Genomic DNA, 12612 nt, shown 5'->3' with positions numbered 1-12612 from the left:
TCTTTGGTTACGGCGACTTCCATTCGGTCTCCCTTTTCTCAGGTTGACAGAAGACTGCTTCGTACGGTTGGCACCAATCTACACACCCACTTTCTTGACCACCGCAAATGCCGCCTTTACCTTCTCAACACAGCGGAAACTGCACCTTGGGGGAGAATTTTGGGCGGAATGTTACGTTTGGTGGGGAGGGGGCGACGCCGGGCGCAGAGGGTGCGGAAGGTGTTGCCGGCGGTGGGGGAAAAGGGCCCAGAAGCTGTGTCGGCGGGAGGCGGCGTGGGTGGTGGAGGATTTCCCGCTGGAGGGGAGGCCCGAGTTTCCGGTGGCGTTGGCGGATTTTGGGGGGGTGACGTTTGGGGCGGGGGTTAAGCTGGAGGATGGGAGTGAGAGGGATTTGGCGGGCGCGGAGGTGCTGGATGTGAGGCTGGCGCAGCAGGGTGGGAGGTTGACGAGCTGTGAGGTTGTGGATGGGAAGAAGGTCAAGTGCGCGAGGGTTGTGGGCGATAATTAAGGTAGTGTGTGAGCTGTGGTGTAATTATGTCTAGAATACAGTGGAAACAGTAGGTTGGCGGGCGGAGGGTAAATAATCGATTTCAGGGCGCATAGTTTGCTTCATTGACGTAGTGTATTCCGAGCAAAAAAAAAGTCTAATATTAAAGCCGTAAATAGTGATCTCTAGTTCCCCATGGGCACATCACACGACATTGCTCATCGACCCCCTATTAGTGGACCGGCTCCTAGGCCTCCACGCTCTCCGCGAAGACGAGCTATCCAAACTCTGCCGCTTCTCCGTCTTCTCGTTCAGCTGCTCGTCCATACTGGTGACTTTATCCTCGTCCTCCTCTCTCGGCGACTGCCTAATCGAAGCCAGCCGGGTCATGCTACTATCTGGTCGCCTGTTGTGATAGATATCCTGGAAATCCATGCCTGCTTCCACAACCGCCGCCCTGCTGTTCGCTCGCCTACGCATGGTTGGGCTGGAAGCCGGCGGGAAAGAATCTTGGGTGGGGGCGGGGGCGGGGGCGGGGGCGGTGACCTGATACCCCGGAGGCGGCTGGACCTGAGTCCAGTACAACGGCATGTCCCGCATGCCGCCGGGCTGGACGAGGTGTGGCGTCTCGAGACCCATGTCGTGCATCTGGTGCATGAGCTCGACGGCAAACTTGTTGTGCCGGTTCAGGCGGAGCAGCTCGTTCTGGTAGTTGCTCTTGTGGAAGAAAATGATGTTCATAGTGATGCTGCTGACTTCATCGATGGTCTGGACCTCGGAGATGATACGCGGCGCGTAGTCTCGCTTGTTCTGGAGGCAGAAATCTAGCATCCGGGATTTGAGTTCCTCGATCTGTGCCTCGGAGGTGCCGAAGCGGAGCTTCAAGTTGATCGGGTCCGCTAGACCCTGACTGCGCCTCTGGTTGAGGATGAAGAGTGTGTTCAACACAGAGTTGGGGGCCTGTACCACGTGGCCTTCCATTTTTTTGAACTCGGTGTACAGGAGCGAAACCTCGAGGACGTAGTAGTCGTCGCCCTTCATCATCGAGCCTGTGTTGCCGTAGATGGTGACACGATCGCCAACATCAAAGGGGTGTTTGACAAAGACGAAAATGATGGACTATCTAGGTTAGCATATAAGGCAATGCAAAAAGAGGGAGAGGCAACGTACCTGAAGGAATTCCTGGGCGGTGGCCTGCAGCAACCATGACAAACCCAGAATCACGGTACCCGTCGAGGTCAAGGCAGCAGCCGCCGAGTTCGAAATGATGCTGATAAAGACAATAATGACGATGACCACGATAAGGAACATGAAAACCTCGTCCAGTTTCTTAATGACGGAATCCAAGTCCTTGAGCGAGGCCGCGATAGCCTTCTTTTCCAAGTGGATCTCGTTGCACACCATCTCGAGCTCCTCCATGGAGACGTCGCCGTTCAGATCCTTGTCGAAAACGCCAAAACACGCCTCGGCATCCTCCTGGGCCGGGAAGGCCGGGAACAGATCCTCGACCGCCACAGTCGACTTCTCCGGTTGGACAAATGTCCGATAGAAAACGCGGGCGAGCGTGTAGCTCGACTCCGAGTTCCGGAGAAGCTCCATCACGACCTTTCGGGGGTGGTTTCCCTTGAGAAACTTGCGGCCGGTAAAGTCGCCGGCCATGCGGTTGGCGGCGTTCCCGACCTTGCTCCAGACATGGCGGGCGTTGTTCTGGATGTTCTTGAGCGGTGACGGATACTGGCCCGAACCTCGTCTGCTAGACGGAGAGTCCCAGACCGGATCCTGTTCCTCAAGGCGTGTTTTGGCGTACGCGTATAAGGTGACGAGATACTCGATGTGTAGCGTGTTCTCACGGATGCGGTGAGAGTATGTCCGCAGGTGGAAGGAGGTTGCGATCCACTTGATGAGGACCTTCTCCACTAGATTCAGCGTCGCGAGGACAAACAAGGCAATGATGACCTTGAAGACGACGTCGATCCAGGTGACGTAGGGTGTCTTGTTGTCGTCGTCGGGATCGACAACGCGATGGTTCAGGATGGGCCGGTATGACACCAAGACGGCCAATAGCCACAAAAATAAGGCCGTGGGGAATTCGAGCTGGCGCCCGATATCCCGCCATTTCTTGTGATTTGTTGATCCGACGGTATCGGCAGCGAAGGCGACAATGGGCGGCAGAACGGAGGTGGCGATACGAGCAGCCCAGAGGGTGAGCCAGAGTACCTCGAGCCAGATACCGAACCACAGGAGCTGGACACCACCAGGTCCCCCGACCGGATCACCCTTGCGATCATAGGCGAATAAGTCGAGAAAAACAGGAACGAGGATTATGATGGCAGGGGGGATGGCGTAGAGGATGTAGCGTAGGACACGGGGAAACTTTTTGAGCCATCGCCACAGCTTGGTGAGCCAGGTTGCCTTCGCGGCCACGGGGGCGGCAACGACCGTCGGGGCTGTGGTTGTGTTGAAGGCATCCTCGACCCCTTCCCGATGGCTCCTTGTCTTTGACCTGGGCCGGTTTGAGTCGCGCTCCTGTGTCGACACAACGCGCTCAGCACGAAGAAGTTCTAGATCATCGTGTAGCCTATTCGCGGCCTCCCTCGAGTCGCGCGGGCTTAGCGGCGCGGTTTCGGGGGCTAGATGATCGGGGTCAACTTTGGATTTGATCACGTCGTCGGTCTCGGGGCTCGGTTCGGAGTATGACGGCATCTGGACATGCAACGACGGCCTCACGGGCGGAGGCGGCGGCGACTCTGCGGACGAAGCCATGGTTACCGCACCGAAGAGGGTGATTTGGTGGGAGGATGGCTCCTTGGGGCGGCGCGAGAAGAAAAAGGAGAAGACAGAGAACACACTCCACGCTCCCCACGTGCAGTGAAGCAAGCACCATAACTTTGTTGTATCAACTCCGCGGGGTCTGACGGGTTTCCGATCCCGGGTTCACAGGATGATCGGCACAACGACCCACCAACTACCACCCACCCATAGATTGGAGGACGGGTTCGGATCAAGCACGTCAGGGTTTGGTGGTGTTGGCTCCAGTCAGTTGCCAGCTTCCTGGCCGAGTATTCCACGACGCGGGATGGTTCCATGGCCCGGCTGTGATCGGCAGCCGGTTCATCCAACGGTTTTGTCCTCCATTGTTTTGTTCGCCATCTGCAAGGTTAAAACCTTTGGTAAAACGAAGCATCCATTGGAGTTGCCAGGTTGCGCAGAGTTGGAGTGCAAAATCCCTGTCGCAGGAAAATGCAACTCGAACTCGGCACAGAATTTCCGATTGCTTTCGCAAAAGTCACAGTGTACCTAGGAAGTTGATCTTGGCCGAGCCTCGGAACCACGAATCAGGGTGTTACCCACGGTTCAAGGGAACTGACAGAGATTGCCATGCTCCATGCTCTGTGACGGCAAACAACATTGAGTTCCTGGCCCGCAAAATCTGTTGGCTGGCTCAACTGGAGGGAAACCCCCTTCCTGCCATGCTGCCGCATCTCGAACAGTTCCCACTAGTCCAAGAGAAAACGGAAGAAGCGGGGGGGGAGCGGAATCGGGAGAGCTGCAGATGCGGATGAGGATCCTTACCCCACGCTCTTGTGTCTCTTCCACGTCTTTCCGTGCGCCCCAGATATTTGCCTTGTTTTCCCTTCGAACGCTTTCGGCCAAAGGCATTCTTCGAAGACTGGGTTTGTGAATTGGGAGTGGATGGGGTTTTGCTGTCGCTGGAGATTCCCCTGAAATTTGCAGGGACAGTGACGTCATACTGGGTCGGTATCAGCTTGGCGCCAAGTTCGGTTGCCCCTTGGAACATTTGCTCCTATCGAAGAGGCCGAGAGGCTCCAAACCTGTCAGCCTGTCACCCGTAAAGTTAACTACCCGCCGAGCCGCCGGAGCCTGCCCTCGCCGTTTCGGCCTCGGGTCCGGCTGTCAAAACCAAGTGGTTGTGGTACTAATAATAACTCCCGATGAACACAGACAAATGGCGATGTGGACCCTGAATCTGTTGAAATCGCTCCATCCCTGCGGAACCGCGCGTAAATGATTGAAACAGGCCATCGTCCCAAATTTGAAGGGCGGTTCCTTGCGGCAACCCTCCCGTCGGGTTCAGGAGTAGGTCTAGATTCGTCCGATTGTTTCAAGATGGGGAGAAAATCATTTTTTTGATAGTCGCCCCCCCTAGTCCACCGGAGCGGCATTATGAGTTACACGAGACTACAAGTATGAATACTGTCCCGGATTCTTTGAATATGCGGGAGCGTGGGGAGAGACACGGCAAGTCTTGAGGGCCGGGGGCGGGGGTCTCACAACCACGTGGTTTTGCGACTGCCTGATTCGGTCTTGGTTGAGTTGGTGGAAAGTCTTGATCAATTTCCCCAACGCCCGACTTTCTAGAGGAGTCCCAGTACCAACGGCCGTGAAAAGGCGTCGCGGAACATATTTTGGAAATGAAAGCAACAGGCTTATCTATTTTTAGTCTTGTTTTGCCTCGTAAGATGAGAGCGCAGCAGAGGAATCACCGGCTGAGCTGAATTCATGAGTTATCGAGGACGGGAGGATTCATCACCCATGAACCCATGAACCCATGCAACACAAGCTTCGGCAGGCACTGTAGCATCGGGGCGGGCAACATTCTGAGTGGTTTCACAAAGCCGACCAAGGATAGAAGAGCGCCATGTCTTGCTCATTGTATACAAATAATATTCTTGTTGGTAACCGATCAAGAAGCTGCCTCGATCCCCGTCGCGGTGCCGAGTTATCAGTTTTACCAAGGGCCTGAATAGTTATTGGATCAAGCAATCCCATTCCCGGATCGATTGGTCTGACTCCCTCGTTACCTGGGTACCCAGCTGCTCCTCCTGCACGCCTGTCAGTTGGGCACGTTTTGATGCCAGAGCCTAAGCCCGAGAGCCAACGATGGTCTCATGGGTCGCGAAATATCGTGGCGTTCATTGGCCCCCGCTCTCTTCGACAAGGTGCTCAGCCGCACTTTCCTCGAAGAAGGAAAGCGTGCTGGCCAGTTTGACGCCATGCGAATAGCTCTTGTTTCGGCATGTTGGGGTTTCCTTTCCAACCGCGCGGGACAATTCAGCACCGGCCCTGACGCCCATATCTTCCCCATCTGCACTGGCGCAGCACATCGGAACCTCCTCCCCGTGACCCCATCTTCCGAGTCGAGTCCCCCATCCGCGGGCCGTGATTTGTGACGGGTTCTGGTTTGCGATGCATCTCATGAGCGGGATCGCGACGACTTTTGCTGCTTAAGCGCCTTGAGGTCTTTTTTCCCTTCCACTTCCCGTCTCTAACTCGGCGCGATCTGCGCAAGCCTCATAAGTATTTCACCACCACAAGGCTGCGCCACCTCAACTTGTCAACATCCTGCCCTCGGCTATTTGAACCCCACCAACTGTGTTTTCGGCGAGCGCGCCAGCGCATTTGACAGAGATGGCTGGTTTGCCAGAAAACTGGGAATGGGACTATGACGGGAAGCGCTGGTTCTACCGCTATAAGCCCACTGGCCTGATCCAGTTCACCTTCCCAAAGCCTGGCGATGAGTTTCCCGAATTTGTCGACGACACCTCGGGGCCCCCCGATCTCCCCCCCGAGGAGAAGCTCGTCAGCCAGCAACAGATAAAGAGGAGGAGTACTCTGGGCGAATCGCAATCCAAACAAACATCCGCAACCACTCGGAGAGACCGGGCGCCCTCGAATGCTGTTTCGGATATAGATGATGGTGGCGGTCCTTTTTGGCTACAGCCTGACGGCCTCATGTATATGGGGCCCGGCGCGTACAATGACATCAGCCCTTTGCAGGAGGAAGAGGAGGAGCGCGGTTTGGGAGGTGCCAGCGGTGGCGAGGTTTCAAACGTCCCAACACCTTCAACTGTTGCGACCAACATGGCGGCTACGGCGACTGCGTCGAACACTGAGGTGACCCCTAGCGAAAGTCCCGTGCCACCAACGCGCACACAAATATCACCAGTTGCAAGCGTGAAAGCCACGCCACCTGCTATCGACAGCGTCCCTGCCGCGGCAACTCCTGAACTGGGCAGCGGTGTAGTCGTCACAGCCGGCGAGCCTGCCCCAGCTGGTGCTACCGAAGAGCCGCCCGAGGTCCCCCTTCTGGACAGTCGACAGATCCCCTACAACCCGATCGGCTTTATGGCGGAACTTGCCAGCGAGTTTACGGCGCAGTGTGACGACGAAATTAACCCGGCCCCCGTGGAGTTGCCCAGCAATGAAGTCATGGTCGACACATCAGAACCTGCCCCCTACGCCAATGCCTTTCACTTCGCCCCGGTCGAGCTTCCATTGAACGAAGCTCGCCCCGGACGGAACTTCCTAGGCAATGCTGCTGAGGAAAAGTCGTTAGCGACGCAGGTTCCATTGCGGGAAGAGCAAGAACAACAGCGGAAAGCACACCAAGCTGTCCAGGAGTTGCTCAACCGGCCATATAAGCCTGTTCGTCAGAGCTCTCTGCCTCAGTCTGTAAGCGCTCTTGACCAACCCTCGAATTCTGCCGCCTCTGGTCCTACGACAGAAAAGTACCAGGCGTATAACCCTGCGAAACATGCCTTGCTCGGAGCTGCCGTTGGGAGCCGGTCTTCAACCGTTGAGCCGCGGGGTCGTCAGCCCTTGCCAGCTGACGATAATAAACGACACACCTTAGCGGGACCGCCACCGCTGCCTTTTTCAATGTCCGAAGACACTCCCCCGCCGCAGCTGGGCCATGTGCGACCCCTTAAATCACCCGACAGTGGCGCGCGAACCACGACTCCCGGCTCTAGGCCACGCCCTGACAGCACCTCCAGCTCCATCGCCCAGGTAAACCCCGGCGGCCTCGCGCATTTTCCTTCAGTACTCCAGCCCGCCCGCGGCCGTCCTGTTCTACGCAATCAGACGCCTCCCCAAAGCCAAGGGGCCAGCCCAGCCCGGGCCTATCAGGCTTATAAGCCATACCGTGACCTACAACGGGACATCGAGGATACGGTCCAGCTTTTATCCAAGGGTGGATATGGCCAAGGGACCACGGCAACTCCTGAGACATCTGACCCCGCGAGGCCTCGAGTTTCTAGAACAAGCACCCTGCCGGCCCATCTTCCCGCACTCCCATTCATGGGCGTCCGTCCGCATCTACCGCACTCGGTCACAGGCGAGCCAACAACTTTGCGAGATCTTCAGTCCGGCGAAACACCTTCCAGCGAGTCCCCGCAGTCATACCCTATCTCTCTACCGCCCTCGGGCTCGGACGTACCTCCACCCCTGAATCTATCTCGCAAGTCACCACCGCCCCAGAACGGCGCTTTAATCTCTACCAGTATAGTTGAGCTAGCAGTCACAGCCAAGCCGGACGTCGTATCACGGGAGACCACCCCCGCACCACCCGGTACGATAATCGCTTCTGCTCCGGTGGTCAGTTCGATCTCTGAAATGAATTCAGGCCGGCCTAGTTTACCTGCTCATGTCAAGGCCGGTGAACATCCTGAGCAAAGCGGTGCCGTTGTTCAGCCCGATCTCGTCCCCACTTCAGACCGGCCTCGTCAAAACTCACCAGACAGCGCTAAAGTGACCACAGCCGGTGATGCTAAACAAGCCGTTGCAGGCGGGTTTGGTGTCACCGCCGAACCCATCATGTCGCCTCCTCGGGGCCTCGCCTCGGTTCCGGCTGTTGCTGTGAAGTCTGAGGCTAGCACCAACCAGTCAGCCCCGGCAAATTCATTACCCCCAGAGGCCATTCATTCTCTGCCAGAGACGGCCAGCGCACAAAATTCATCGCTCATCTCGGGCGTTTCTGGCCTAGAAATTGCGTCGCAACCGTTGTTAGGCGACCCGCAAACAGTCGAAACCGCTCAACAGCGAGTGCTCCCAAAGTCCGAAGGGGACGGACGGGAAACGAGCCAGACCTCCTTCCAGCATGGCTCAGTTCTATCTAACAGTCAGCATCCCTCCCATGTCACTTCGGACTACCAACCTGTCGCTCAAGTCCATCCCCAGCCCGTACCGCAGCCTACCAACACCCCGCCGACGGACTCAGGTGTCCAAACTCAGGGTTCATACTTCCCAGCTACCTCAACTACTCCGCCAGCGTCTACGGTGAACGACCCTAGGAATCCCGCTCACGGGCTGGCTGTGGGACCCACACCGTCATCCGCCACACCTAAACCGCCTTGCCCCCGGACTCCTAGCCCTGTGTCGCGCGCTTCGTCGCCGCCGACTCGACTCGACTCCACGCAGGGCTTCCCGGTCTTGACACCACCCGTGCCAGCCTTGAACAACCTTCCGCAACATCCAGGAGCTGCAACCCAGACCACACCAGGCCAATCTGGCTTCCAAACCCCCGGACTTGGATCCGGTGCCATGGCGACGCCCTCTTCATCCGAGCCGCCTACTGGCATGCCAGTGGCAAGTTCGGGCGCACAAGCATACGCGCTTCCGTCTGGTCACCGCCCGCTTGGTTCCCATCCGGTGAATACACCCCCGCCGTCTTCACCGGGGCGCGAGCCTTCCACCTCTCAGCAAAGCGCATCCATTGCATCTTTGCAACCCACCCCAGCGGCCCAGAACAATGCTGGAGCTTTCCAGCCCGGAGGAACCTCGAACCAGAAACAATCTGAAGCAGTGCCAGTTTCTATGCCCACCCCACCGCCGGCACAAAACTCCCTCGACCGGGACCCGCCTATGCCAGTTTCTCCATCCTCCCATCACCAACCAACGGCCGTATCCTCTCCCACGCCAACACTCAATCAAGGGCAGAAGACAAGTCAAGCGACCGTGCCGCAAATGCTCCCGGTTACCGGACACGGTCAAGTTCCTGTACAACCAAGCGGCCAAGTGCCACACACACAGCTTTCCCAAGGGCCAGCTGCAATGCCCCCTCACCCGCAACAAGTACCTCAAAACATGCCCCCGAGAACATCCACACTCCCGATGGTTTCGCAGCCAGGCCCGCCCGCTCGTCCTCTAGGTCCGGGAACAGCGCCTCTACAAATGCCCATGATGTTTGCCCCGCCGGGGATGGCTCCGGGGATGCAACCACAGGGAGTTCAGCCCGGGATGCCACCGCAGCAGTACCATTATGGCTTCCAGCCTGGTATGCTGCCCTTTCAACCAGGACAGCAGCAGCAGCAACAGCAGCAGCATCACATGCCGCCCCACATGATGCAGCCAAGCCAAATGCACGGCAGGCCTTACGTCATGCAACCCCAGGCCGCGCAACCTGTCAAGGAAGAAAAAGGTTGGTTCGGCCGCCTGTGGAGAGGCGATACTGTCAAAAAGGCAAACCCAATACCAGCGAACAGACTACAAAAAGGGCCACCTCATCAAGGGCAGCTCGCGTTTCCGCCACAATTCCATCCGAACCAACAGCAGCAGCAGCAGCAGCAGTTTGCCCATCCCGGTCCTCCGCATATGATGATGATGCCCGGCCACCCTGCTCAGCAACCACAGCAGCAACAGGGTCCTAATATGTTGCAGCAACAGCAGCAACAACTACAACCGCAGCACCCGCAACAGCATCAACAACAGCAGCCCCTAACGTGGAAGCCCAACAACGGAAACGGGACCCAACACCCGCAGTTCCCAGCCGTGAACCACAACAATCCAAACCAATCGGCCATGCCCCCGCCCGAGGTTCTACAGGCGATCAAGCAGAAGGAGCAGCGGCTATCGCAAGGGCAGGCACCTCAGGGGGCGGCGGGGGGTGCTAGCAGTGGTGGTGGATGGGGCAAGACGGGTGGTACTGCGCCTGCGCTTGCGGATTCTTCTGGGTATGATGGGTCTGGATGGGGAGATGACGATGGGGACTTCAAATAAGTCAAGGGAAGGGGGTTTCGGATGGATTCAGCAGCGTGATGATGTTGCGAAGAGAGATGTTGTCTGCCGGCCTATATTTGCACAAGTTTTAGGGGTAGCAAGAGGGCGTTTCTGGTATTTCTGGATGGATCTTGGGTATGATACCATTATATGTCTGGGGAGGTCATTGATTGCTTACGCCTGAGTTGGTAGCCAATCTCGTAATCGCGACCAGGAACTCGGCCGCATCCTCGCGCATTCGCCAAGCAAACCCCAGCCTTGGCAAACCTTAAATTGCTGGAGCGTAGTGGCCCCACCATGATTCACCCAGCCACTACAAAGTACCTATAGCGACTTCCACAGGCCACCCCCACCCACTGTGGCTCACAATTTTCAAGCTCCCATCTGGGTGGAATCTTTTTTTGCGACGGATCGACGAATATCGAATGCACTTCATGTACATAGGAATGCCCAATATTCTCACAAAACACGCCTCTCAACGCTCATAACCCCAATCATGACACCGACAACAAGAAATATCTCACCGTTTCTGGACCCAGGTCCGCGCACAAAGGCCAATTCGCTCGCGATCCTACAGCTTTCACGCGACAACCTCCTGCCCGTCTACCTCCAGTCACCAACCGGAAACCACGACGGCTACGCCGAAGGCGCCGTTGTCAACACGCGCTATGGCTCGTTCCCCCACTCGACCATGCTGAACGTGCCCTGGGGCTCCCAGATCCGGGCTTCCAAGGTCGACACCGGATCGCGGGGCCGCAAGAGGAAGCGCGAAGGGGCCGATGATGCCTGCCGGGACGCCACCGCCGCCAGCGAGAAGGACAACGAAGACTCGCCCGTCGCCGCCAACGAAGAGAGCGCCGCCGTCAAGAAAGCGGTCGCCGACTCGAGCGGCTTCATCCACGTTCTGCCCCCAACCCCCGAGCTCTGGACTACGAGCTTGCCCCACCGGACACAGGTCGTTTACACCCCCGACTACAGTTATATTTTGCACAGGATACGAGCGCGGCCGGGGTCTGTGCTGATTGAGGCGGGTGCCGGGAGTGGGAGTTTCACCCATGCGTCGGTGCGGGCTGTTTACAATGGGTGTCCGGCTGAGGGGCGGCGGAAGGGCAAGGTGTTCAGCTTCGAGTTTCATGAGCAGCGCTACCACAAGATGAAGGAGGAGCTTTCAGGTCACGGCATGGATGGGCTGGTCCACCTGATGCACCGTGACGTCTACAATGGGGGTTTCCTGGTCGGCGGCAACAGCCCGGAGGCCGACGCCGTGTTCCTTGACCTGCCCGCGCCGTGGGAAGCCCTCCCGCACCTGTCTCGGCGAAGACCCCAGCCCCCCTTCGATGCGAAAGCTGCCGCCTCCGAGAATGACCAGGCCGAATGGGTGTCACCGTTGAACCCCGAGAAGACCGTCTACATCTGCACCTTCTCGCCATGCATCGAGCAGGTCACCAAAACAGTGTCAGCCATGCGCCGCCTCGGCTGGGTCGACATCGACATGGTCGAGATCGCCAACAGGAAGCTACACACCTCGCGCGAGCGCGTGGGGTTAAACCTCAACTTCGACCGCGGCGTCAACAACTCGGCACGCGACGTCGACGAGGCCATCACCAGGCTCACCGACATCGAGAACCGCTTCCGGGAGCACGCAGCCAAACCCCGAGACGGCGACGAGGACATGGACTCGGCCGACGAAGACGAGCCTCCCACCCCGGCGCGCGGCATCCCCACCAACGTCGAAGCCCCCTCAACGGCGGCGGAAGAGCCCTCGGAAACAACACCCCCCTGGATGGAGGGCCGCCTCATCACGCGCGGCGAGCCTGAGATCAAGACGCACACGTCGTATCTCGTCTTTGCCGTCCTGCCCATGGAGTGGACCGAGGCGGATGAGGCGGCCGCCGCGGCCCGGTATCCGCTCGGCAAGGAGCAGAAGGTTATTGGCGCTATTGATAAGGTTGCTAGGAAACAGGAGCGAAGGGAGCAACTGCAGAAGGTGCAGGGGAGTGGGAATCGTAAGGCGAGGCGGAAGGAGAGGGATGAGAAGATGGGGCAGGCCGCTGGTGCATGAGGGCGGTTGTGTGGTTGGGAGGGCGGGGGAGGGGGTTGGTCGCAGGCAAGTTGTGTCCCACATCAGGAGGTGTTTGGGAGGGCTCGGGTGCACAAGAAAGAGCATTAGGTTTGAGAACGAATATACCCCAGGAGGTGGTATGATTTGTATGAGACATGGGCATCAAAACTAAAGACCACGAGTGTATATCCATTCTAGCACGCATGAATTTGCCATCTCAGCTAGCCTTTGAAGCCTGACCTATCGGCCGCCGAAGCTGAGCCTC

The 12612-nt window shown here is 57.8% G+C and overlaps 2 protein-coding genes across 2 annotated transcripts; one reads left to right on the top strand and one right to left on the bottom strand.

The window, feature by feature from the left end:
* Window positions 1-691: 691 nt before the first annotated feature.
* On the bottom strand, window positions 692-3250 carry CHGG_02468 (uncharacterized protein; the record flags this gene model as incomplete). Its single annotated transcript, XM_001228983.1, has 2 exons — window positions 692-1606; window positions 1658-3250. 2 exons carry the CDS (start codon window positions 3248-3250, stop codon window positions 692-694), a joined length of 2508 nt encoding a protein of 835 aa, XP_001228984.1.
* A 2667-nt stretch (window positions 3251-5917) lies between these two features.
* On the top strand, window positions 5918-12347 carry CHGG_02467 (uncharacterized protein; the record flags this gene model as incomplete). Its single annotated transcript, XM_001228982.1, has 3 exons — window positions 5918-9563; window positions 9783-10239; window positions 10730-12347. 3 exons carry the CDS (start codon window positions 5918-5920, stop codon window positions 12345-12347), a joined length of 5721 nt encoding a protein of 1906 aa, XP_001228983.1.
* Between the last annotated feature and the right edge of the window lie 265 nt (window positions 12348-12612).

Source organism: Chaetomium globosum, genomic scaffold (genome assembly GCF_000143365.1).
Source record: "Chaetomium globosum CBS 148.51 scaffold_2 genomic scaffold, whole genome shotgun sequence".
NCBI lineage: Eukaryota > Fungi > Ascomycota > Sordariomycetes > Sordariales > Chaetomiaceae > Chaetomium > Chaetomium globosum.
The sequence above is the reverse complement of the archived record's forward strand: the minus strand, read 5'-3'. Positions and strand labels throughout refer to the sequence as shown.